The sequence below is a fragment of the Anopheles coustani genome, chromosome 3, assembly GCF_943734705.1.
Source record: "Anopheles coustani chromosome 3, idAnoCousDA_361_x.2, whole genome shotgun sequence".
Classification (NCBI taxonomy): domain Eukaryota; kingdom Metazoa; phylum Arthropoda; class Insecta; order Diptera; family Culicidae; genus Anopheles; species Anopheles coustani.
The window spans coordinates 19,964,872-19,990,785 of record NC_071288.1 but is presented as its reverse complement, the minus strand read 5'-3'; the positions used below and the strand labels follow the sequence as shown (position 1 = coordinate 19,990,785).

General features: G+C 50.3%; 1 protein-coding gene across 1 annotated transcript in view; it reads left to right on the top strand.

Moving 5' to 3' along the window:
* LOC131260706 (zinc finger protein 395-like) overlaps positions 1-25,914 on the top strand; it is a 90,835-nt gene that overhangs the window by 20,018 nt on the left and 44,903 nt on the right. Inside the window, exon 2 of the mRNA XM_058262502.1 lies at positions 24,588-24,766. Coding sequence (XP_058118485.1) covers positions 24,588-24,766 — 179 coding nt within the window. The remainder of the gene's footprint in view (positions 1-24,587; positions 24,767-25,914) is intronic.

Genomic DNA, 25,914 nt, shown 5'->3' with positions numbered 1-25,914 from the left:
GGTACGGCACAGAGGCGCGCTACCTCAGCGAGATCCAAGACTTTAACGAAACCTCAAGGACGCTTCTGTGTAGGGCCCGGTCCATCGCCCACGGTGATTTTGATGGGTGAGAGATTCAGTCGGTAGGGTGTAAGGGCTACGATACTACTATACATCCCTACCCCAAGCGCCCCTCTCCGATCGTAGATTCGGATATCGCCGTATGCTATCTTTATACGATTGACCTCGCGACGCGAGTTCACGTGAACCGACGGGAAGGTGGGCAACCCGGGAGTCGGTGTTGGTATACGGTGTTCTACGCACTCGATGCCCTTCGAATGCGGAATCAATGTCCGATAAATAGAGCTTGATTACTCGAGCCCTTTTCACACCGTTTTGCTGATGAGCACCGCTTTTCCGGGAAGTTATACTTTACCACGAATCGTGCGAAGCCAGTTTCACACTTCCTGGTTAAATTTGTAGGTGTTCAAGCATAGGACACTAAAGTCCATTGAGGATCATGACTCAAAAGCCTTGGTCTTTTGGTGTCCTTCACTTAGAACTACAGTCTTACTTATACTCTGCAAATATACTAGAAAATGGTAAAGCTCCCAGTCAACAAACTCCCTTCGCCTTCGTTGGTTCAACACGCGTCAATGTCACGTTTGAGTAGATCGATTGCATTGACACTTCCGTCTTCGCGCACCGACTCACGTCACTCGGAATCGGGTGTGATTTTTGGAAGCTAAGTCCAGAACCAGATTTTGTAGGGACAGCAAAAACTGTCCGAAACACGGCTTATACGGACAAACAACCTTGGTCATGGTCTCGTTACCTCTGTACTATGCAATTTTGGATTGTTTGCTTGGCCCATGTCGGGTACGTCCACCAGAAGTAAGCTGCAAAGGCGTCACTTCAGGGGTCGGTTGTTTGATCAAGGCAGTGCGCTGCCGAACTCGTCAAACAATCTGCCTCGGGGTACCTTTTTTTTTGTCGTGAGTAAGCCACGCACCGAATAGCAGTGGAATGCTTTAGCCTTCGTGGCAAACCTCTGGCAACTGGCTAGGGAGCACCCCTGTGGTGTGAGTAAGTCATACACGGGCACAACAAACACAAAAAAAAACAATAACACCGCCAGCGGCGTTGAAATATTTGAGTTGAATTCCGCATTCGTCGTTGCAATTCGGTCGCCATGTTGCCCCAATGGTGTCAATGGCGCCCGTCCACATTCGCTGTCTCCCTCTCTCTCTCTTTCAAGCTGCGCAACTGGAAACATTTGCTTAAACTGGTGGTGACGGTAGAGCTACCAAAGTTACCGCATCCTCGAGGTAACTGGAAGCCATTCACAGGGGAAGGAGGAAAGTGGGGGGAACGTTTTCGCCCGATGCCGCTTCAAATGCGGAAGGCCTTGATGCGTTTACATTGACGGTTTGGTTCGGTTGAGTGGTTGGATCATGGCTGGATTGCTGCTACGCAGTTGCATCACCACCATCGACGTTCGGCGTGAGATGATGTCTATAGGACCGCTGCTGTGTCCAATTCCGGACGCATAGACACGGCCCCCATGGTTGACTGGCACGATGACTTGAAGTCATAGGTGCAAGGCTTCAGCCGTAGCCTGATCCAGTGATCGTGGGACTTCAGCTGCGGGAAGTTGTCGCGTAGATTTTGAAGACTGATCGCATTCGCAAGCAAACGCCACGGAAACTCCGTGCCAGCTATTGAGGCCAGGGACGGTTTCCAAGTACGGCCGCCACGCCAAACGGCAGTAACTCCGAGGCAAAGCACGAAAATCTCCAGCATGACTCCGAAAAGGTGTAAGGGACCGATGCGAGGTACTCCCGCCTGCCCTGCGACCTCCGCATTCATTGAATCACTTTGTTCCGAGTGATGGCACGAAGAATCGCATTGATGCAAGCGGTCGATCGCTCTCGTACGGTTTGCTGGTTAGTGAGTGCTCGTGAAGTACCCTCCTGGCGGTACCAGCATGATCACTACTCCGGTCGACGGGGAGCGCCTAGAACCGATTTAACCGACCGGAGTGAACGGATAGACCAAGCAGACAGCCAACTGTGCCGCAACAGTCATTTGAGTGCCGGTTGGAATGGAGGGTTGGTGGAGTGGGTGCCTTGCCAAGGAACACCAGCGAAATACCAAAAGCGCAGCATAATGTCCTTGGCTTACTTTAGATTTTCGAGCGCGATCATGCTTTCACGGATCGCCTACAGCAGCTGTTCGTTCGCCGGTTCGTTTGGCAAATGATTGAACGTGTCGTCATTAAAGGCGCCCGGCCTGGGTTTGTGTTTGTGTGTGAGAGGTCGCGTGGCTGGCGCACCGCTTCGCGCTGGCGTTGCAACGCGATGGCGCGATCTTGGAGGTGGTGGTCCTCTAACTCCACGGCTTTGGCGGGCGGCAGCTCTTGGATATCTAGGCCTAGGTCTAAGGCAGCTCGGTGGTGCAATTCTGCAGCCGTGACGCTCGGGCGGCTGCATTCTCCAATGCACACGGCATGTTCGTGCGTTGGCATGTTGCAATCGGTGCGCGTTTTCACGGAATCGCGCCTCCGATGTGGGCAACGCGGGGCCACCGACGAGGTGGCCAACCACTGGCTTGCCTTCGCCCCGACCGAAATGTACCTGCGCCCAATTAGTTCGCCTTCCAAAACTCCGCAACGAAGCCGTTTCAAGTTTTCAGTCAGCTTCGTTTGAAGACCTGCTGATGAGGAGAGCAACAAAAGGCCACATACAAACACACACATTGAAGTATACAAAAATCCAGTTCCACGATGCGATGAGACCTGCTGACAATCATATGGCATTGGCGTCGACGACTGGCGTCTCTGGAATGTCGTCTCTGGTTGATTTTGGCGTCCAGTTGGCGACATGGCGGTGACCGTTTCGGCATTCTAAAACTTACCGGTTTTTCCCTACCCAACCAGCTGGCGACGGGCCATAAACATTTTTTGGACAGCGTCTTACGCCACGATGCACTCCCCTCATATCCATTATGCCACATGCGTGCATGGGTATCTATTTTGAGTGACCTGTTTTCCGCTGGCACACTTACCACAGTTCCAGGTTCTTATTCGCAGTTTGCCTCCTGATCAAAAGTACTCACATCTTTGATTTTAAACCAGTTTCTAACGCCAAATTTTTCTTTGTTCATTTCTTGCAGGTGAGTTTCAAGTTGTGCAGACGCTGGAAAACTGTGTGTCTACCAACGGGATGATCTATATCTCGTCCGACGATGATGGCAGTAGCAGTGAGTAGCAAAATCTGGCCACGGATTACGCCCCACGGCAGCGGCGGCTCCCCAGGGCGAGCCGAGAAGTTGGATTCCATCACTCTCCCTCACTCTCTTCTCTACGCACGCTTGCTGACCTCTACTAGCGGCAGTGACACACTTTCAATTTGGCGTGAAGGAGATTTGTTCTTTTCGCCTCTTTTTTTCTCCCCCTCTCCGATCGTTGGATTGAATGTAAACAAAATGGAGGGAAGAAAGAAAAATAACGATTCGAGGCGCAGCGTCTTCAGGTGGGGAAACAGGTAGACGCTAGCCACTGACCTACTTGTCCGGTATCTGGAACATCGCAAGATGTTCTCTACTTTATTTCATCCAGAAGTGATGGAAAAATGAATGTTGGCTCGAACCGAGCTTTGGAAATCGGTGGTATGGGTGGCATGAGTGTCAGGCGAAAGGCCGTGCGGTAGCAAATGTCAAGGTACCGTCACGATCCCCATTAACTCAAGAGCGTCACCACGATGGCGCCTGGCCCGGTGCCATTCTCGAGCGTAAAAGATCTTCACAATCGAAGATTTAAGTTGAAGTCGTCGGTTTTTAAATGGCATCCAGCCGTGCGGAGATGTACGCCACCGAAGACATATTTCAGGTGGCTTGCAGAACGAGAGACGGAGAACAAACAATACCTAACTGGGCAGGTTTAGGTTCGTCCCGCCATATTCATCCCTTGTTTGTTTAGTTGTGCGTCGTCCAATCACACTCTCATCGCTGCCACAGGTATGATGACCCAGTCGTGGTGGTTATCATTTTCCGTGAGCCAAAAACCTGCTTCGGATGTCTACCAACACCATCGACGGTCTACGGTGGGCGCGTGATGCCGACACGGCGGGCATTAGGCATTACCGTCCTCTACCACCCACCCGGCTTATCAGTATACGTTCACCGTGCGTTTCTTATCGGAACCCGATGGCGGATGGAGGTTAGTTTTGAGTTCAAGGTGCCCAACCGAACCCCACACGCAAGCAGTAGCTCCGCATCGCGATATGATAACGATGCTCTCTTTTTTTTTTTTGTCACCGCGATGTGTTTTCAAGGTCTTGCGGGAGACATTCCGTCGTCAGACATTGGATGACGATGGACATGGAAAGTCCAACGGCTGTGATCTAATAGGTCGCCGAAATCTGGCCCACCCGATAACCTTTGCAGATGTTGAGTTGCCTCTGAGTAGCCGTGGGAGCTCCCACATCTCCGAAAATCCAACATTTGAACATTTACCGGTGCTTCATCTGCCTACCGGTTTCCTACCGGGTGTGGGCGCGACGACCATGCAACTTCCTTATTGCGCGTGTCGACAAAACGGCGGATCAGGTTTTACCTGACAAGCTTCTCATCATCGAAGATTCGTAGCTGGTTCGAAAAGCCTCGCCACACTCAGTTTCACTTCATGTAAATGTGATCCCACGCGTCAACATGGGCCCCGTTTAACCTTCGTGTTTTCTTTTAACATGCTCAACATGTCCACCGTGCTAATGCGTGCTGATAAAGTAAAGAGTGATAGGATCTGTAATACTTCCTGGGTTTGGGTAGCTCCCAACCCAGAAGGTAAAGTTTTAGTATTCATATAATAAAAGCAAGTGTCACTCTGTTGCCCTCTGTCACCACCACCAGCCACACCAGAGAGGAGATAAACCTTCCCACACCTCATTTGATCTCATTTTTCACCAACACAGCAACATCGCTTCCTTTCGCCGCCTGGCAAACCTTCAAAAACCTTCGGATCAGATGCTTGCGCAACTCCACCGGCAAAGTTGACAGCAACAGCTGCAGCCTTTCCTTTTTTTTACTGCACGCTCCAAGGGTGTACGTGCGCCCGGGGGTGTGTGTGTGTGTGTGTGTGTTTGGTTGTGAGCTGTGACCGACGGGGGTGTTCCTTGACGTGCCTGACCGTGCGCAAATATGCGCGCAATCGACAACAACTCCCCACCCCTTCGTATTCCCTGCCTTTCTCGATCGGCTCCGGGGCGCGTGGCAACCTTGGGTGGAACCCCTTAACGATGGGTGGGGGTGGGGTGCGTTGGTGGTGTGTCATATTTCTACCGATCGCCGAGTGTCACAGCCGCCTGTCACTGCGTGGACTTGCCCCGCGTTGCACGCAGCAGCAAGGCGAAGGGAAATTTGTTGATTCTGGTTTCATCTGATCGCGCTCGCACCAACTTCTTGCCGGCCAAGACGGTGCTGGGTGCAGGGAACAACACACCGGGAGTGGGACACACCGAGGTTAATATGCAATTAATTTTCGCCTCAGCTCGAGCGGGTGTAGGTGTTCAAGGTGGATTAAATACAAACCGGTGCATGGCCTCGCGGGTACCGTGAGGAAAGGTAGAGTGAACAGTGACACAGTACAGGAACTAGTTTAGTTCTCCAAGTCCTCGCCATTACCAGCCTTCTCCACTTGACCGTGTGTGTATGTGTGTGTCAGGTTGAGGCTACTTCCGTCACGTCCCGGTGCCAGTTGGAGCGACGCGTAAACTTTTACACAACGCAATCCGAACCCCACGCAACGCACCGAACCCGTTGTTGGCGAATCAGCTGATTCGGTAACGCTGTGTTTGGTGAATGTTGCTGCCACCTGCAATGCGGAGGAGAAATGATCCGACGCAGCCGAGGTACGGGCAGCAGCGGACTAATAAATTATCGGCGTACGTGGCACTAACCACTACCACGATGGTTTGATTTAATGTACAGTACGCCTTTTTTCCTGTTTCCACGGGTTGTCTCAAACAGGCTTCTGGTCTCCATCGATTCGAGGTTGAGCAGTCCCGGCGAACGTTAGAGCTTAACGTGTGTCCGTGTTGAACTGAGGCATGGGAATCTACCCCGGTGGAGAAGTCCCGAAGAATGTCAGGAAAATTAAACCTGTCACATGTCGTTGACGTTTTAATTAATCATTATCCACCTACCTGGGCACACATCTACCAACACACACACACTCCATGATTCCCTTTCTCAACTCGCAATCATCCAAGGGTTCACACTCACCCTTTCATAATTATGTCTTGTCATTCGAGGCCTTTTCTTCCCCTTTAAAGGAAGAAAAAGGAAAACAGGAAGCGAATCGTGCAGATCGATCGATCATTCGATTAAATCGTGCTTTTTACTTTCAACGTGCTCGGGGACGTTCCACACACCTGCCTCGAAGCGGGGGTTTTGGAAATCGTGATGTCCATTTATTCCGAACAGCGCGTACCTTTTTATCCATTGTCGTAGTTGGAAGTGTAATTTTCACAACAATTTTCTAATCATTTTTTTCGTTTCCCGAAGATCGTTGTTTACTTTGGACGGGTGAGGTTTATTTGTGAGGAAATAATCCGTTACAGCTTTAAGAGAAAGTGCAGAGTCAATGTGTCGTCTTGAGGATAACCGTTAGGCAGGATACTCACACATGTCGCTCGGACATAAATATACAACATTCAATACTCTTACGGTATTGGCAGAATAGAAAAGGGAAGCTAAACCCTCTAGATGGGAAGAAGGCTCCAGCGTTCCGATCCGATCGCATGTGATGCTGCCTTTTTCTTCAATGATGATGCCATCGGTCGATCATAAATTTGCCCTTCCGCTAACTTTCCCGCAGCCCTACCGATTGCCTCGTCCGTTCATCGCAGAACCGCACAGTAACCACGTTTGGGTTCCAATTGAATCGAGCAATAAAAGTTAATTACAAGTGGCCTAAAGAAGTAATGGAGACGGTTTGCCGTATCATCTTCACCGACCGCGAGCGATCGAAGGAGTGCCATTCCTTCGCACGCTGAGTGGCAGCTTCCTGGTTTTGATCGGATCGGCTGCGAAACCATCTTCGAACCCTTCGAAGAAGACCCTCCATGTCCCCGATCGATAAAGAATCCCCCCAACGCGGCTGGTTGCTTTCTCTATTTTTGCTGACTCCGCTGGCTCGCTTCACTACTCGTCGCAGCCCCACCGTCCCGTGCGTGGAAGAATTTCAATCAGTTCTTCCATTTACTTTTCGTATGAATAACCGCACTTCCAATCAGGCACTATTCGCAAACAAAAGTTCAATCTAAACACACCACCACCCGGCATAGACCATCCTAGCATAGTAAGCTTCGTCGGCTTGGTGGTAGCAATGAGAAACAGAGGGGGTGGTGGGATGGTCACCATTTTATGCACCCAATGCATTTGCAGCATAACGAACCAGGGCACGGTGAAGTGTGTAGTTCCTTCGTGTCCCACCAACCAAGCAACTCGCGTTTAAGAACCCCCCTCGGCTTAGAGCGTGGTGAATGGAGTCTCTCGGGCACGATCTTCTAATGTAATAAATTCTATCCGTACTATTTAGGTCAATCTGTTCTGTACCAGTCCCTCCCCCCGCCACCCCCCTGGCACCATCCGATGCAGCAAGTGTTTTTCGCTTGCCACATTACTTTTTCTTTGTGCTTCGTGGTGTAGCTTGCATCAAAATGTAGCTGGTTCGATGGCGACCACTCGCCTGTTTGTAGCATCGGAGGAAAATGTCTTCTTCACTCGAAGGAAAAAAGGTCAGTCCTTTGCAGCTCGAAACCCCGAAACGACGCATATGATTGTGGCAGCGTTGTGCGCTTTTAATTCTTGTTTCGTAGTGACACCAACATCGCCTGGCCCCCCATCCTCTGTCCAGCTGGAGTTCGTTGAATGTGTTTCAACAGCCCGGGCGAAACCACGCTATGACCGGCAGCGCCTCGCGTACAGCGGCACTCCCTCCACGACACACCAACACACCGAGGGTTTGACCTCATTCGGGCTGGTTTTGGGAACACTTTCCGCCCAGAATCACTGGACCTATAGCCGTTAGCCGCTGCCGATGGGCGGTCGCGTTAGTTCTGTGAGAATGGGGTTGACAATTCGCGTCGCCGGTAACAGTTTATTTTCTTACGGTTTGTGCGCGTATGTGTGTTTGTTGGATCAGTAAAGTGTCAGGTTTGGAATGTCGGTATTGGCCTCACTTGATCGATGATCTTGCAATCGAAACTGGGAATAATGCTTGAAATAATTTAGATACCCACACAGACACACACATAGACATACAGGTGGTCACTCATACACCGAATATCCAATTTGGTTAACCCTCTTAAGCATTAGCGAGAACAACATAATTGAATCTAACCATGCATACAAAACTGCTGGTAGAGAAGTGAGGTTATATTCATCCTGTCCTGAACACTCCGGAGTCATGGATGGGCCACGCCTTGACTATCGTAGATTATAGATTTAGAGATATCCAAACTTTTCAGACATCCCAAATTTTACTTCTTAGCCAGTAAGAGTTTGACAGATAAACATTAGATACTGCAAACCAAATCCCTGGCGTTTGTGACCTACTTTGTTACAGACATTCAAAACCGAAACGAACGTTCCTTCCCATCCGTTCGGTTGGAAATTCTAAAACAAACAGCAAGTCAATCGATCAAACATATATATTCAAATCTGCCTCACTTTCTTAACCGTTAGGCAAATATTAGCCCATAGCATAGCGGGCCGTCATCTCCCGAGCACGGCTTGAGCGACACGCGCAAGACCGTTGTCTCGCGTTATGCTTCAGTAATAACGCAAGCGAAACAACAAAAAAAACCTGATGCCACGAAGTCTGCCACGTTCCCGCATTCGTCACCCACCCACCGGCACGCTACTTGCCGCATCGGTTTCGGTGCGGTGCCACTTGCACGATACTCACCCGTGATGCCGCGCCTCATCGGCTGAGCTGCGGAGCTCTACTGGCAATTACTTGCGCAACTAAGTCGTGAGGCATGTGGGCAGAGGTTATCAAGGGCCCGTTTGATGGAAGTTGGATCCGCTCTAAGTTGAAGTTGCGTTGTTTTCTTCTCCTTTCTAAGTTCTCGCTCAGCGACATATGCCAATGATTGATTTCTCTGTACATAATCTCGTTATGTGGACGTTAAAGACACATCACACATACCATTGTTTGTTTGGACTACGTTTCATAATAGAACAACGCCTGCGGCATATAAGAGTAGAAAACATCCAAACATTTTCATGAGCTCGAAACTTATTCTAAATCCAAAGTGAATCTCTTCCTTCCCTGGCAATAGAACACAGAATAATCCATATGAGTATACCTATCTAGACACGGGATTATCGGCGTAGTTTCTAATGGATAGGTAGTATGTAGATTATGTTTTTTGTCATTCTATTTTATTACATTGTAATGACTCTTATTTTTAACTGCTCCTGTTTTGTTTCGCTATTTTACCTCACTTTTCGGTCAAGCGCGACAGTAGATCCAATTTAGGTATTCCGTTATAAATTCATTTTATTCAACTCGATAAATCTCGTTTGGCTGTCAGTTAAGCTTGTTTTCGACACTCGAAAGATAGTTTTTGGGTTATCTTCGGCGAGGCTATCGAATCTATCCAATCAATTCATTACGTTCCAAAATTCAGACGGGAATCGAGAACCAAAACATAGAGAAACCCCCAAGAGCTTATACTTTTTGGAGCCTTTTGTCTGTCATCGCCATTTTTTTTGTTTTTTTTTTCATGGCTGTCAGTGGATTAGGGCTAACGGGTAGCGTTTAAAAGGAAACGTTTTACCACCGAAAAAAAACCAAGTAGCCAACGATTAGTGTTTCGGTGACGCTTTTGGTGTTTGGCTCGAAGTTTTTCCTCTATCTTGTTTCTTCCGGAGTCCGCGCTGGAGTGTGAAGTAGGCTGTTGTAGGTAGGATTGAGTCCTATTCGCAACGTTGGTTGTGGAACCTATCGGCGTGTGAAACAAACAGTCGATAGCGCAACCGTGACTTCCTCCCGGGGGTGCGGGCAGTGGCCTAACCCCAACTATTCGATTGTGCACCGTAGTCTCAATTCTCTTCGCTTTACTTCCTCATTCCTACGATGTACCGTTCATCGCCGGGGAATCAAAACGGCTAGACGCAAAACGTACCAACGCCACCGCGCACCGTAGATGTAAAAATGGAAATTGGAAGCGCTCTATCCGTTCGTTCGGTTCGGCGTTCGGCGGATCCGACGCATCAGCACGATTATCGTTTTCCGGTTGGGAGTTGTTGTTTTTTTCTCCCTCTCTTTCTTCTATCCTTTCCACACTCGGCTACGGCTGCAAACTGCATCGCATCCCATATCTCCGGGAAGCTCCGGGGTCTGGCCGGGGTCTGCGGGTTACTGCTGCGTGACTGTTGGGCTAATTTATTCTAATCACGCACCAAGCGAACACGCAGACATTCAGACACGTGCAAGACCTCGATATCGGGACACTGGTTGGCGACCGGACCAATCATACGGTCGTTGCTGCGGTCCCTCTTGCTTCCTACGATCCCCGGGACGGGAATAGGAACCGATGGAGAAAATAATGAGGTTGTACCGAACGGGTCCAGAGAGTTGCCTAGCGTTCGGACCGGTTGACCCACGGTAGGAATACGACCCCTAGGATGCTAGACATTGAAAAGACAAACACAAAACGGTGGGCTCGTGGGCTCATATAGAAATATGTCCCTAAGAAACTGTCTTTGAATATATCTTCTTATGAGATCCAGCTGTAAATAAATCGCACAGAGTGTTAGATATACATACTTCCTCGGTGCAAAGAACCAGTTATCAAACTTGAATATTCAAGGTCCGCCGACAACTTGTTGCTTCAGGAAACATTACGGGTGCGAGCCCCCCGCGTACCATGAAGCTAAGAATAAACTTGACTAATGACTCAGGTAACGGAACTTTTCGCGGGGCGTGTTCGCGGCACAGTTTCGTTGAGCCAAGCTTTCGTCAGTCGTTGCGATGACGCATCTCGTGGACAGAGCATGACGATCTGCGGAAGATTAATTTCTTGACGATCCAGACATTCGAAGACTGCTTGCCTTGTGGTGTTCGATGATTGAAGACTGTTTTCTCTTGGTAGTTAAAGCTTATTGTGAAGGTGTTGACCATGTTTAGTCTTTAATGGATACCAATGGATATCCGCATGCATTTGAGGAGCCAACGAATATAAGTTAAGTTTTCAACGTCCGATCGCTATGTCTCTCTTTCTCCCGCCATGTCCCCTGGTGGTTTGTTGAGCTTCTCGATCGCGATTTGAGTTGCATGCTACAAACCATTTCCCACCGCCTGGAACCGATCTACGATCTCGGTAAGCTCAAGGATGATCGCACCGACGATATTTGACGTATCTATCGTGTAATGGGGCAAAAAGTATGAGTGTATGGCCGGGAAGTGAATCCAATGTATCGCGATTAGATGGAACATGAGAACTTATTTTCCCAGTCCTCTCCCGGCTTCGCTCGACCGACCCCTGCGTAAGATCCACCCGAAGCATCCCCCATAACGCTGCATATAAAAGTATCGCATCAAACTGAGCGTTGGGGTGGGAAATAGGGGATGGGGCAAAAAAAACCTTCGTTCACGCTTCAATGGCGAAGCGACCGGGGTGTGATGCAACCGTACAGCATATACATCCGTCTATTTCCCCGCACACCACCGGTCCCAGCATCCCCCCGTTCCGCCCAGTGTGGGGGGGCGCACCCCAAAAGAAGGCGAGCGATTGCTACACCGATTTCCCAGTCATCGCGATGCCCTTTTCCGGCAATCCCTCGGTGGCCTCCAGCGCAGCCGGCGAACCGGCAGGCCCCGAAAAGTGCATCTAGCCGGCAATGCCTTCTCTCTCCCTCTCTCCCTCGCTATACACTGTTCGTGAGGGAGAGAATGGCAGGCATCCGGGTGCGCCGTGCTGTGCGATGACGCAGTCGCGGACTCCGCTCGCTGATCGCGATTATGATTAGTGGCGATCTCGCGCCTCCAAACGAGGAAGGGTTCGCAATGCGGTTGAAAAGTAAAACAGCGAATATAAAAGACCGAACTGCCGCCAGTCGGTCTTTGGCGGTTTTGCACGCCGCTTCTAATGCAATTGCACGGGCCGTAGAGCTCGCTGCCAAGGGGCGGAATAGAGCTTCACCGAAGTGAAGGGTTGTGGAACGGATGCCGGCAACTAGATAAAGGCGAGCGAGGAGATCCGTAGAGATCTAGAGAGAGAGATACCGGAGGACAAAGTGGCTACGTGTGGGAGCAAAAAGGAGGGGGGGGAGAACGTGGGGTTGAGATCTAGTTGCAAATGGCGATCGCGCGCGAACTTCCAACACCATCGCACCACCGAACGTCAATTGCGATATCACCTTGCAATTGCCTTCGGCCATTCGATCCCCGCCTTCCCTCCTCCACCATCGCCGGGGAGACTTTTGACTTTGTGTAAGACCTCACGGGGAGGGGGGGGCTTTTTTTGCTCTTCTTTTTTCTGCTTTTGCTTGCCGCTTTGTGTGTTTGAGCCGCCGCCATTGGTGCAACTTGGCTGCAACTAGCTCGAAGGAAGAAGAAGAAGAAGAAGTGGAAGAAAAAAGAGCAACAAACCGGTTCTCTTTGAGCCGTGTTGCGCACACTCAAAGGCAAAGCTAATTATATTGCCCCTCCTCCTACCCCTTTCCCATCACTCCACCCGCACACTGCATTATCATTCACTTTTCGCTACCTCCATGCGAGCAATCTGGCCCGCGCGCGCACACAAAAACACAAAATGGCGCAAGAGCAGCAGCGTAGTGACGGCGCAACCGAAATGCACACGCATTCGCACACTGCACCTTGGACACCTTGGAGGAGCGAGGAGTGAGTGAGGGGAGAGGAAGGCAACGGTAACCTTCTGCTCGAACTGCCGCGTACGTGATGTTGTGACGCGATCGCACACCGAATGCACGAATCAATAGACAACGCGAGGCTAGGCATTGGAGGGTGAGGGACAGTGTGTTGCTTTATTTACCTTGGAGATTTTTTGTAATTTTTTTCCCTCCCCATTTCGGTGCAATTTTTCCACACTACTCCACCCAAAGTCCCATCGGCGGCACTAATTACACGCTGCCCCGCGGCCTCTTATCTATTCTAATGAAGGGGTTTTCCGTTAAATTAAATTTTCAAAACTGTCCGCTTTATCGGTTGCGGCGCGTTGCTTATCCATACGTGCTGCTTTATAGCTTGTTACCTTCACCGACAAGAAAGCTACGATAGCCTACGAGTCACTGTCTCAAAAGGGGCAAACAAGAGTAGTTAGTCTTGGCAGCAAAAAAAAAGTTTGCAACCAGTTCAATGAAATCGTACCGAATGTTTTACAGCTCAACATGCAACACCTTCTGTTTAAAATTAAATAAAGTCAAGCAAGTTAGCAAAACAAAATGTCCGCCGCCCGAGGTGAGCAAAATAATCTCGAAAAACAGGAAGTAAAAGCAAAAAAATTACCGAATGGTAGTTGTTAAAGCATGGCGGCTGGAAATGCAAACGCCGGAAGGAAGTGAACTTGTTTTGTAGCTCATTTTTTTTTTTGTGTTTTGGTGCCTCTGTTACGTACAAATATAACCCACCCCGTGGTGTCCGGGCTGGAAGAAATGTGAGCAATTAAAAAATTCATTCCATTTCGTCCGCCCAACAATGCACCAAAACAGGGAGCACACTTTTAAGGGAAACAACAAAGAATCTTTTTTTGGAGAGAATCAGCGCAAACGAAAAAACAAAAGATGGAAAACACTAATCCAACGTTTCGGAGACAACATATTAGGCTAACCCTGGGCCATGTTCCTCCCGTTTTCCCGGTAGCCAAATTTTTGTTCCAGACTCCTGGGTAGACGGAAAACAAACAAGAACACATTGGTACGTAATTTTGTATATGACGTACCTGTTCGGGGAGGACTCAAAAAAGACAAAAATACCCGGTACCACCTTCTGCCCTTAACCCTGAAGCCGTTGTTTTTTTTTTTGTGCTCATATCTTAACTGTTCGCTAATGACCGTACACACCGGCTAGGCTAGGGCGTACCCGGTGCGAGGACGATACAACTGGGTCTCGGTTGAATGCAGGGTTTCTAATTTGTCCTACGCCCGGTGGCAGGCGTCTCCACCTCCATTCGGCACGAATTATGATTATGGGCCGACCTTCCCAGCGACTGCCGAGGGTGACGATAATGATGCTGCTGGATGACGGCGCCACAGTATCGCCCGTTTCCCTTTTTACCGCCGAGCCTGGTAGCATAACTCATCCTTCGTTCGAACCGTCCTGACTGCGACTTTCACGGCTGGTTTCATGTCTTCACATTAACGCATCGTTTAGTGACGGCGTTTGCCACACACATGAAGGGATAAAGAACCACGATGGCCGAAATGGGAGAGAGGCGGGGGATCTGTAAGTCGTTGCAAACGCCGGCTAGACGGCTTTCTTGTCTCTTGTCCATGTCCGAGCCTCGGCGTTCGCCTAATGATGGCCATACACTCGCTTTTGCTCACTTCACTCCCAGGACATTGTTAACATTCGTCGGAGGAGGGTTCGGACGGAGGCCAAGAGGAGCGCGGCCATCCTACGTATATCACGACGGAAGTGTACCCATAAAGACAATTCTGCTATCTACTTTCGGTAGGCCTCTCTCCTGGCCAAGGATTCGCCCAAGAGTGTGTCGCTAAAAAGAAGGAAGCAAAAACAGAGGAACTCAACAACGGGATGCTCCGGGGTTTGGGGACAGTTTTGCAATTGTTCCCCCGTCCGTAAGCCGGCGGAAGTCTGCGTGCTGCGGCTCAGACATGGATAGCCGGCCTGCTGGGTTGGAGTGTGTTAGGTTTTTTCGGGCCTTTTTGTTTTACGTTTTCACCAACTGAAGCATGCGCTCGAGGGGATTGATCAATGGAACCGTACGGGGTCGGAAGAAACACGAACTGAGGTGGGTATCCAAAACGGAAGTCTCCGACGCACCGAGACGTACTAATCAACGAGTCCTCATGTTGGAGGAGCGAAGGGGGAATGACGGCAAAAGAACTAAAGTTAACACTTCTTCGCCATTCATTCTGCGCTTCGGCCAGACGGCCAGGACTTCTGCTTCTTCCAGACACCCGGGGCCAGACAGAACGGTGCAAAAGTGCAAAATACAAAGCCCAATTGACATGCCCTTGAGCCCCGGCTCGCAAACCTCGGGGCGCTGTCAGTGAAGATCTTTCAGCACTTTCGAGTGCTACCCGATACGGGGTTTACTTTCCAATTTCGTGTAAATTTGACAGGCGGACAAGCAGGAACGAAACCAACCCCCCGAATCGAGTGTCCCGACTGGCTGAAGTGGCTTAAAAAGTAAAGTGTGTCGGGGAGTGTGTGTGTTATGCGAGTAAAAACCTTCTAATTAACACGCGCTGGAAGAAGCCTATCCAAAATTTCCAATTCCTCCAATAAAAATTGATATTTGGCATAAAATCTCAAGTGTACCGTTAAGTGGTAAAGGGAAAGACACAAAGAGTTGGAAAATAAAAAAAGCCATCTTTTGACACCCTCGTTAGATGGACTGGGTCTTGATGTCGGCAAACCATATCACCGTATGCAAAGCGCATGCATCTCTTACAGTGAATCTCCTGAGTGAAGAGGTTATCTTTTCTTTTAAAAATTTGGATAATGGAGAGAACTCACTGATGTGGCAGCACATTCGCATGGAATTTTCGGGCCTCGACTCTTATCTGCCCCGGCCGAGAGGGCACTTTTACATCCACTCGTCTCGAGGCAGGTACCGCTGACACAATGCCAGCAATTAGAGACCGCCACAGCGAGACACCCGATGCGATAGGGCAAGAATGTGAACCGAAGGTACGGCGATAACTCACGTCTTGCGAGCGGAAGACCCTCGGTGAAGTCCCTCTGTCGTGGTTGGGCGAACGTGGTCAAGTTCAAAATAATGAGTCTGGCTATGGAGAATGAAAAAAAAAACGACATGACGACCTCCTCGAATGGTGTCGAATTACTGATACAAGTGTGCTTTTGACGCAAATTTGGCTAGTGCGTCTGGCAGTTCTCGACGGGATTTTGGACAACAGCTATAGCGAGTACTCCTAGTTCAAGTTTTCATACATTCTTTCGGTCTTCGAAATAGTTCTACCGTCGCCAAACAGAATGCCATAAAGTAAAAGGAATTCAATTTAAACCGGTGACATTCGGTAGTCTAATGGTTCCTATATCTGTGGAAGCCTGCTTTCGACGACTTCGGAAGACCATTTCACGGTACTGCAACATCAATTGGATTTGATACAAAACTTTCAAACCAAACCAACCAGCAACTGGCATTAACATTCCTCCGGACCGTGGGCCTGTAGCCGTAACCGACCGCTCTCCGGAATTCCCAGGCCTCGTGTAACACACCGGGGTCGTCGAAAGGCCGGCCGGTACTTTCGTAATAGGTCAACATGCCTAGCCTCCGCTCCATCACTGCTGGCGAGAGATAAAAGCAGCAACGAATACAAACGGGCACGAGAATAAGGCCAGCCTAGTTCAGTTACTAAACTAAAGATGGCCGGCCCCGCCAGTTTCCGGTCCGGCTTCGACAGCGGGTGCCGTTTGTTTTGCTCGGCGGAAACGCAGAACCCATTCAAGCGCGCTCCACAACAGCACACGGAAGCGGTTTTGCTTTCTCCCGCGGCCGGGTGCTAGAGGGCGCTGTCCGTGGTCCGCTGATCCGCTGTCTGCTCTACACCCACACTTCCGGCCAGCCACTTGACTTGCCTTCCGTATCTATCGGTCGGCGAGTTCATATCGCACATCGATGCGTTTATGCTTCGCTTCCGTACTACAGTCGACACGTTGGTGTGGTGAGAGTGTGTATATGTGCGTGTATTTGAAGGAAGTGAAGAGCCGATTTTCCGCCATTATTACACACTTTCTCCTTCCGCGCTCGATTAGAGCAGTGAAATCTCCCACAGTGTTCCGTTCCCTTCGTCCCACTGCAGGCGCAAGAAGAACATCGAATTGTTTTTTGATGTGCTTCACATTCCTAAGCCGACCGAGGGGGTTTTATACGCACGAGTTACTCGCATGAAGCAAACCTCCCTTCATTGAACCGCACGCTCAAAGTGAACTCGAGCATAAAGTAGCGCAACGTTACTTGTCACAATTCAAACATACTGGCGGGGGAGTGTAATTGCTTGCCATAGGCTTGAGGAGTTTTCAAATATTTCACCTCCTTTGATACCGCGCGCCTGGTTTGAAACCTTTGGTGTTGAATCACTTTATTCTCCACGCTCCTATGCAAATACAACGGAACGGTTGTTCTATTGCGGGCTTAACCATTTTCTAGCTGTCGTGGCGTGGGGTGGAAAAAATCCTTGCAAATCCCTCTCAGCCCGGTTAAACTCCTTGCGAGTGTGGCTTTATGCTGGCTGAGTCGCTACTCTAGACACTGGCCAATGCAAGGACTGCAGGTTTGGAGCTTGGGTATCGGCGGGGAATCCACTGCAACTTGTAGCGCCCGAGGGACTCAATCTTCTTATGCAGTGTAAGAGAATGGGTGCGTCACACCGTCCCCTCGGCTGCTTCGTACGAATGGATGATGCTAGTCATTGTTTATTATGCACTTTGCAGCATATATGATTAATGCTCGTGCAGCTGGCATAAACATGGAGCGGTGTGGGACAAACGAAACGGGGAAAACAACAACGTGGGGGTTTTTTTTCTACTTTTTGCAACTGTGGCAGCTTCACTCCAAGTAGTTGGAAGCGGTGTAAAGATGGGAAGGGTTGGGCAAAGGTTGAACAAACGCATCCATGCCTTCTATTTATGCAACTTGTCAAACTTTTAGCTTCTCGCCGAAAGTCTCGCAGAATTAGCGCCCGCAATCAATGGTGGAATGTTCGGTTTAAGGTTGTACTTTATATAAGAACCAGCTAGGGACCAACGAATGGAGATTCTCTTTGTCACGGCCGGTCGTGTCATAAACACGGACAGTGCGTTAGGCAACGCCCCGACTTGGGAGTAAGAAGCGCTCCAACTTCCATTCGCACCGAACCGGATCAGTCCGGGCCCGCATTGACCTAACTATTTAACTTCCAGCTTCCAGCTAGCAAAGCCAACCTTAGACCTACATGATTAGGGGAGTCAATGGCAATGGCGACGCGGCGACAGCACAGCACTCCACAGTAAAGGTTGAAAAAGACAACTTTTACTTTTCGCAAGTACCGCCATCATGGCCGGTCGGTTTTGGCTCTCGGTCGCCCCGCGAGCCCTTCAACCCATGCTGGCCCCATTCGCGGCCCGTTTCCGATACACCCTACACGAATCGATTGATATTTATTCTTGCCACCGCCCAACCGGGTACCCTTTACCGGGCGTCGGGTGTTAGCAGTGTTGCCAGGCGAATGGTGTCGAACTCAGAACAGCGTGTAACAGGACAGGACGCGTGTGCCCGAGGGGAGGGGAACAAGAAAATGTCCACCGCAACCGAACGGAAAGCAAAAGCCGCAGAATGCATTTCTCACAGCAAAACGCGCCCTCGGTAGAACTTTGTTGAACGTTGCCGCTGGCAACACTGGCGCACACATTGCAGAATTGCAGCCGTGGAGCCGCTTTGCGTCGGGCGAACAAAACTACAAACAAAATACACACCAACTAACTGCCGTCGTCCGGTTTTGTGCGCCGGTTTGGGGGGTCGGGATCCGGGTGAGGGGAGTATTAGCTTCAACCGGGCGCTTGTGACCGGTTTCTGTGGTTTGCGAGATGGTGGAGTTTTATGTTTTCGGTCGCCGCCGTTACTCCAGCACGGTTGGATTTAGAAAGGAAATAAGTCGCGGTACCGAACCCGAACCGGCGTGTTCCCCTTTTGTTGCCGCCCCGGGGGCCATAAATCATAATCATCTAATCTGGCCGCTTCCCGTGGGGTTTGTGGGGTGATTTTATTTGTTTTATTTATACTTTTTCTCCCCCGGTAGGGGGTTGACACACCCCACCGCACCGGGGAAAAGGAGCGAGCGAGCGCGCGGGGTTGGTTGTAATAAACGATTAAGATCGGCAAGATCGATGAACAAACGGAACACATTCGAGATGGGCGATCGTGGCATGCAGATTTGACAACGATTTTATCACTTCAAATGTGATATAGAAGCTCAAATTTTCACCATTTGGAGATCATACAATTGAAGCTTGGAAAAAAGTGAATAATTTTCTCAACCGACAACCACCTCACTCGATGGCAACACCAAGTCCGGTTCCCAACCTGATTGCAATTAATCTACATGCGGTTGAGCAAACCTCCTCCACCTGGCACGTCAGCCTTTCCTCCAAGCCAACCGGTGGCCTCATTAGACCACAATGTGAATCACCCACATTGAGTCGAAATGTGAGGAAAATACATCGGAATGTGCTGCGAATGAACGACGCAGGAGGGTTGAGGGTACCGAAAGGAAACCATCCCAGTGGGAGGTTGTTTTCGTCCGATCTCTGCGCTGCATTTATTTTTGAAAACATGCTTAATCCCGCCCCGAAATGCGGGTTGCACTTTCGCCCGTTGCACTTTTGCCCGGCACCTAATATCGTTTAGTACAAAAACGAGCAATATGGTTCCATGGTCAAAAATAAAACTCCCTATCAAATTCTCACCTCCCAGGCGGGAAAAACGAATTCTTCCACACCTCGAAGAAGCAAAGATCGAACGGTAACAAGTTTTCTGGTGCAATACTTTGCACACACACACACACACTCGCACATAGCCACCGGATGGTGCAATTTGCATCACGGTTACAGAAGAAGAAAAAAAGATGAAACCATCGGCAAGCCCTTTTTCTTCCTACAAATCACACTTAATTCGTTCATTAATTCATAGCGCATCTTGCACGGGGGGGTGCGTCATACATTTACGAGTAGGTGGTCTCACCGAGGAGCAGGGAAGCGGGGCATGTTGTTTTTAAAATTTCTGCTGCACTTTGCCATTGCAGCCGGGGCTCTTTTCGGCCGAAGCGAGGGCCGGATCCGAACTATTTTTAAAATAATACCAGAACGGACACGACGCATCCGAATCGCAGCGGACCGCGGCCGCAATACGGGCCACGGCTCTAGAGGAGAATTAAAAACAACCATCGGTCTCGTCGCGCTCCTGGGAAAGCCCGCTCCCGTTCTCACCCCGCCATTCGGTTGGTCAATCTTTGGTTCGGTAAGGCCGGTAGACGCCGTCCGTCGCCGAATGCACAGTGTGCACTTGATGTGCAACCTAGATTCGAGCGGGCGTGTCAGCCTGCGTGCGTGTGTGTGTGTGTACCCATTTCCTACGATGAACACCGAGCTAAGAAGAAAAAGACAACATCAGTCCACTAATGCAACTAATATGTAAAAATAGTTTATCCACCGGCCGGCCGGCCGGCCGGCATTTTAATTTAATTCGTCTACTTCCCTTCCGTTCCGAGACGCCATGGCGGTTCTTCTTCAATCGCCCCGAAACCCACGACTCTTCTCGATATTTGCCGCTCTTCCCAAGTTTTAAAACTTAATTTACTCTCAAAAAAAAAAAAAAAATACTTCAGTAAAGTCGTGGTGAAGAGAAAGTTTTGATAATGATCCCGCAAACCTTTAGCAGACGATGAAATAACTGCATCACGACTTGCATCAAGAAAGTCACAGTCGAAACGACGATCGAAGACGAAGCCAGCGTAATTCGGTCACTCGGTTCTTCGAAGTTGGTGCGTGCAAAACGGCGTACGTGTGTGCGTGTGTGTGTGCCTGCGCTGTTTTTGCCACTTTGAGATGTTGCTTTTAATTAATTTTGCGGCCAGCAAACATTACTGGCTGATGGTGAGGCAAAAAAAGCGGGTCTTACCACCCGAGGTGACCTGAGGGTAAAATAAAATAAAAAAAAAACAAGTAAAATAATACCACTCCGGTGAACAATATTCCAGGATGACATGCAGATCGTGTAGTGGAATTCGGTCGAAGATCGGCGGACAGAACGGAGTTGGAATGGAGGAAAACGGGGGGGGGGGGGGGGGGGGGGTGGTAGGAAAACTCTCGGGAAAGATGATGAACGTGGCGGATGGACAATTAAATCCCTTCACTCTTCACCGGCCGGCTTGATACCTTTCACCGGTGACTTTTCGGTTTTTTTTGGAGGGTAACGTCTTACAGCAACTTCTTCGTTTCAGTTGTTCGTTCGCTTGTTGGAGAGATTCTTTCTTCTCCCATTACATCAGCTACGTCTTCAAAGGGGGAAAAAAACCCAATAAGCCACAAGTTGATGTTAACTTCTTACCGTTTATTTTTATGTCCCTAAATCGGCACGACGTTGCATATTACGATCGTTTCGAGCATCTTTTAATTCGTCACGCGGAAAGTTACGATCGTGTTCTATACTCGTAAAAACCGCAAAGCTGTGCCGGTTGAGCTCGGCTGGGGCTTGTCAATACCTGCTCGTAGCAACATCATGCCGCATAATATTTACCACCGGGTCTTGGCACCGTAAGTCCTAAGGCTTGTGCATTCGGGGAAATGGGCCGCAACCGAACGGCAAAAATCCAACAAAGCCGTGCCAAAACACACGCTCCTAGCGGGGACTCGCTCTCCCGGCAAGGTGAAGGTCACGCGGGATGTCCTAGGCAACGAGATGGGGTTTTTTTGCGAAACAAGAAACGGTTAAAGCGTTCGAGGAGTTCGGTAAAAGGCAAGTTGCAGGGAAAGAGAGAGAGAGTGACGGGCAGAGAGTAAAAAGCACGCAAAATCACTTGACAGGGTTGGCAAATAATTGCATTAAAATGTCTAACACCGTCCTAGGCATCATGTTTTATGAAGAAATAACAAAAACGAAAAAAGTTGACCCGTAAGGAATACACCCGGAGGCCATTAGCGAAGGAAATTAAACAGGTTAACTGCTCGCTGCGTAACAAACGCACTCTCCCTCGGAACCACACGCCCATTCCAATCTCCACACCCTGGACGAGAGGAAACCTTAATAAACAACAACAGCAGCAAAAAAAAACCCCGCCAGCCTTTTCGGTGATTGTGTCATGTGAGTCGGTTTAACGAGTTTACTTTCCATTTCCTGATCGACACTCCGGACGGTTCCAATTCCTTTCCAAACGTCTCACGACGTGTGTCGGTTTTTGGAACACCTAGTTTTTGTCTTTTTGTGTAACTTTGCAGTGAAAGTGAACCTCGCACACACACACACACACTCAATGGGGTGGGGTGGCTTACTCTCGCCTTTCCACGACGGTGGTTGGCGGTCATGGATCGCCGGTGGGGGCTCGGTTTACACTTCCGCGACGTGTCGCAGGCGAGGCAAAGCTTCTTAAGTGTTTCAGGTGTCTGTTTTGCCTTTGTATTGCAACCCTCGAGGAAGGGTTTATTTTGAATTTTTTGTATGTTGAGTGTAAAAGGGATGAGAAAAGGAAAAAGATATTACAATCGGTGAAGGGAGCGATCGAACAAGTAAGACACAGACAATTGTGGCTACCGCTTTTTCAACCTGCCCGCCGATGGATTATTCAACATTGGCATTCGATTCCACGGCGCAGGAAACCTGTTGCGGGAGGCGAGTGGGGACACAGGGGGGTGAGGAGGTTCCCTGAGATCATCGCGATCAGCCGGAGAAGCAGCCATGTCCTGCCTTTCTCTTGCCTTGTCGCTTACGAAACGTCCCGCGGCGCGTGTTTTCGATTGCAGCGATGCATAAAACACCCGGCGGCCCGTCAGTGGAGTTTTTGACATTAATGAATGCGTCTTGCCTTCGTCCACTCGTCCCTCCCTCACACCCACACCCCGACTGCCTCATCAATCAGCTGTTGAAGATCTCGAACGTGAGGCGCGCAACAGGTGTCGAGAAAATCGCGCGAGGCAATAGAAATCAAGACGGCCCGACTGCCCCACCCTCCGTCCCCCGGGGAGGTGGCACTTCGCTGACGGCCCGGTCGGAGATAAAGACGCCGATGATGAACTACCCGTCCAGTAACTCCCGCCACCGGGACCGAGCTCCGGGAGGCAGCTATCGAAAAGGAAATCTCGCGGAATGAAGTAACAAACGCGCGAAACGCCTAGAAAAACAACCTCCGAAACGATGATGGGGAGGAAAAGCAACAAACAAAAAATCGAAAGTCTCACTCGCGGGGTTACTTTGCGAGCAGGAGACAGCTGGAGGCACCGGCTTTTCCACCCCCCGGTCCGTGTCTTGTAGTGGTTGGGAAAATCGGTACCGCGTACTGCGAAGTGGTTCACTTTTGGGTTGGTGGAGGGGGTTTTGCGTAATTTTTATCCAACCACCACTCGTTCGGCGGCGGTTTCACTTTCTCCGACCATTTTTCCAGCCCGATCGTCGACGGCTGGGACGGCCGGAGCCGGATTTCACCACCCCGCGTCGCTCCAGTTCGGTGGCCAGGGCTTTAATTTTCGCGACGCACCGCCACCGACGGGGAATTGGAGCAGAGAAAACGCCAAAATCGCACACCACGATTGCGTTTTGCTCGCCTTTATGTCGTGGCGCGATTTTGCTTTCCTCCGCCTCCCTACCCTCACACGACCCCCGCCCGGGGCAGGTTCGAAATAAAGCATTTAATCAGAGTGGCGGTTTGGACAAATACAACACGAGAAGCAGAGCGAGAGAGAGAAAAGAAAAATGGCCGTTATTCCGTCAGCTGTCCATCGCCCGGTTTTGGCGTTCTTCTTTTCCGCCTCGACTAATTTTAATCGTTTCCCCCGGCGAGGGAGTCGACATTCAGTTTCGGAACTGCCATTGCATGTCGGTCACCATTGCGGACGTGTTGCACTGCGTTCGATTGGTGGACGAGACGCTGGGGCAGTGCAGGGAAACGAACTCCGTCTAGGGACCAACCGGAATATGACATGACAGCGGCCGGTGTGCCGGTAGATCTTTTTTTCTGTTGTTGTCCAAATTTAGCCACCCGAACGGCACGAAACAGCGCACGTCCGGTGGCGGCCTCTACATCGTCACCAACGAAGAGTGCACCCGGGAGTCGCCCAGAAGACAGGTTTCGCACACCATCTCACTCGCTCATTGCAACATTACATCAGGGAAGTGGATGGCGACCTTTATTCGCGATCGAATGACGATCAGTTGCGTTCCCTCTGGAGGAGAGCGACCTGTTTGTGTCTCTGCCGGGGCGCAACCATAAATGCGTTGCTAAATTATAGGCACATGGAGACGTCGAGATGGAGGTAAATTATTGTGCAGATACCGGCAAATGGGGGGAGGCCGACCTTTTTAGCATTAAGTTTATTACCACCGCCTCGCGTAGCCTCAATTTCGCGTCCTGATTCTTCTTGAGTTCCATTCTTCGTGACCCCTCGTTGTTATGCGAACTATAGCATTAAGCGTGCAGGGTGCTGCAACCATTTGGCATGTCAAAATCAATGCCTTCTGACGCGCCCGGGCAAGGCCACAGATATTTAAAAACGACTCTCTCCACACTGCGAGTTTTTCTTACATAACCTAAACCTTTACCTTTCACCGAGCCGCAAGGCGTAGACAGTCCACCACGAGCTCAATGATATTGATCCCGTTTCTTTCCATTTTTTTTTATCTTGACAGGCTCCGATCGAACTGACCAAGCGTCTCGAGGAAGTGCGTCTGCTGGAGTCGCGCCGCTCGCTGCGACTGGCCGTCCAGGAGAAGGATACGGACTTTGCCCGGCTGGCGGATATGGCCGGTGACAGACGGAGACAATCAAGCAGCATCGATGTGCCATTCTCACTGACGCAACAGAACGGGTAAGTACGCGGCGGAACCTTCCTTCCAAAGGTACCAGGGTGCGCATACAGGGAGGTCACAGCGGTCACGCAATGAGCCGAGATCCGGGCGCAAAGGTGGACCAGTTTCCAGACGCCATGTCGAGGCCATGACGCTCGACGCGGTTCCTGGCTAGGCTGCTCCACTTACCGAGACGGCCGATCTTGAGCTCATTCGCTGCCAGCAGCCCAATTATCTCCCAACCCGGACGGCCTCCGAAACCGGGCGAACCGGCCGTTTATGGACGCGTGTCGAATCGGACGACCTTCCGTGGAGGTGCCACATGCACAAACAACTCTCTATTTCCCCATAAGCCCCAGCGGTATCCAAGGGTTGTATCTCTCTGGGACTGAAAGCCAGTCCCCCGGAGAGGTCAACCTCGATCCTTGGAAGGCTTTGGGTGTGTCCACCAGAGTCCATCTTTGGAGCCGAACTGTTCACGTCCCGGTTGTGAGGATGTGCTACATGTTTTTTTCCCGTCCCGTTGGTTTTTGACAGTTGGCAAACGTCTGTAGCTTCACGTGGGCAGCAGAGTTTGCATGTCGCAGGGGGCTTTAATTACTCAATCGATCGTCGTGCACTTAAACGCCAGAAGTGGAATGCACCCGGCTTCAGAAGGAGCGACCGTAACCGAAATCGGACCGGTGCCAATACACGCGCCACACCCGATCCGAGGGAGGTTATATTTGTGCCGTGCAAGTAATATGCACGATCGCGGGTAGGAAATCCGACGGTGCACGGTGGGGCGAGGGTTCTTTTTCCGTGCCTCGAAGGACGCCGAAACGATGAAGTATGGTTTAATCTCCCATAACCCGCTCGAGTTTGCCCGAGGAAAGAGGACGCCAACAGCTTGGCCAACACCGGGCGTCCGGGTGGAATGAGTCATGTGATGTGTGTTGTGAACCGCACGACATGACGCATCGTATGCTGGGGCGAACAGATAGTGGGAGTCGCCAGCCAGCCGGCCGGCCGGCAATAATAAGAACCAGACCCCGATTCCGAACGTCGTCCGAATGGGGTTGGGTGGAATTTTTCTGCTGCGTACGTTCCTGCGCATTACCCAACCGTGACATTCGTTCGATCATAAGCAGGTCGTGCGTTTATTTCTTTTTCCCTTTCCTTTCTGCCC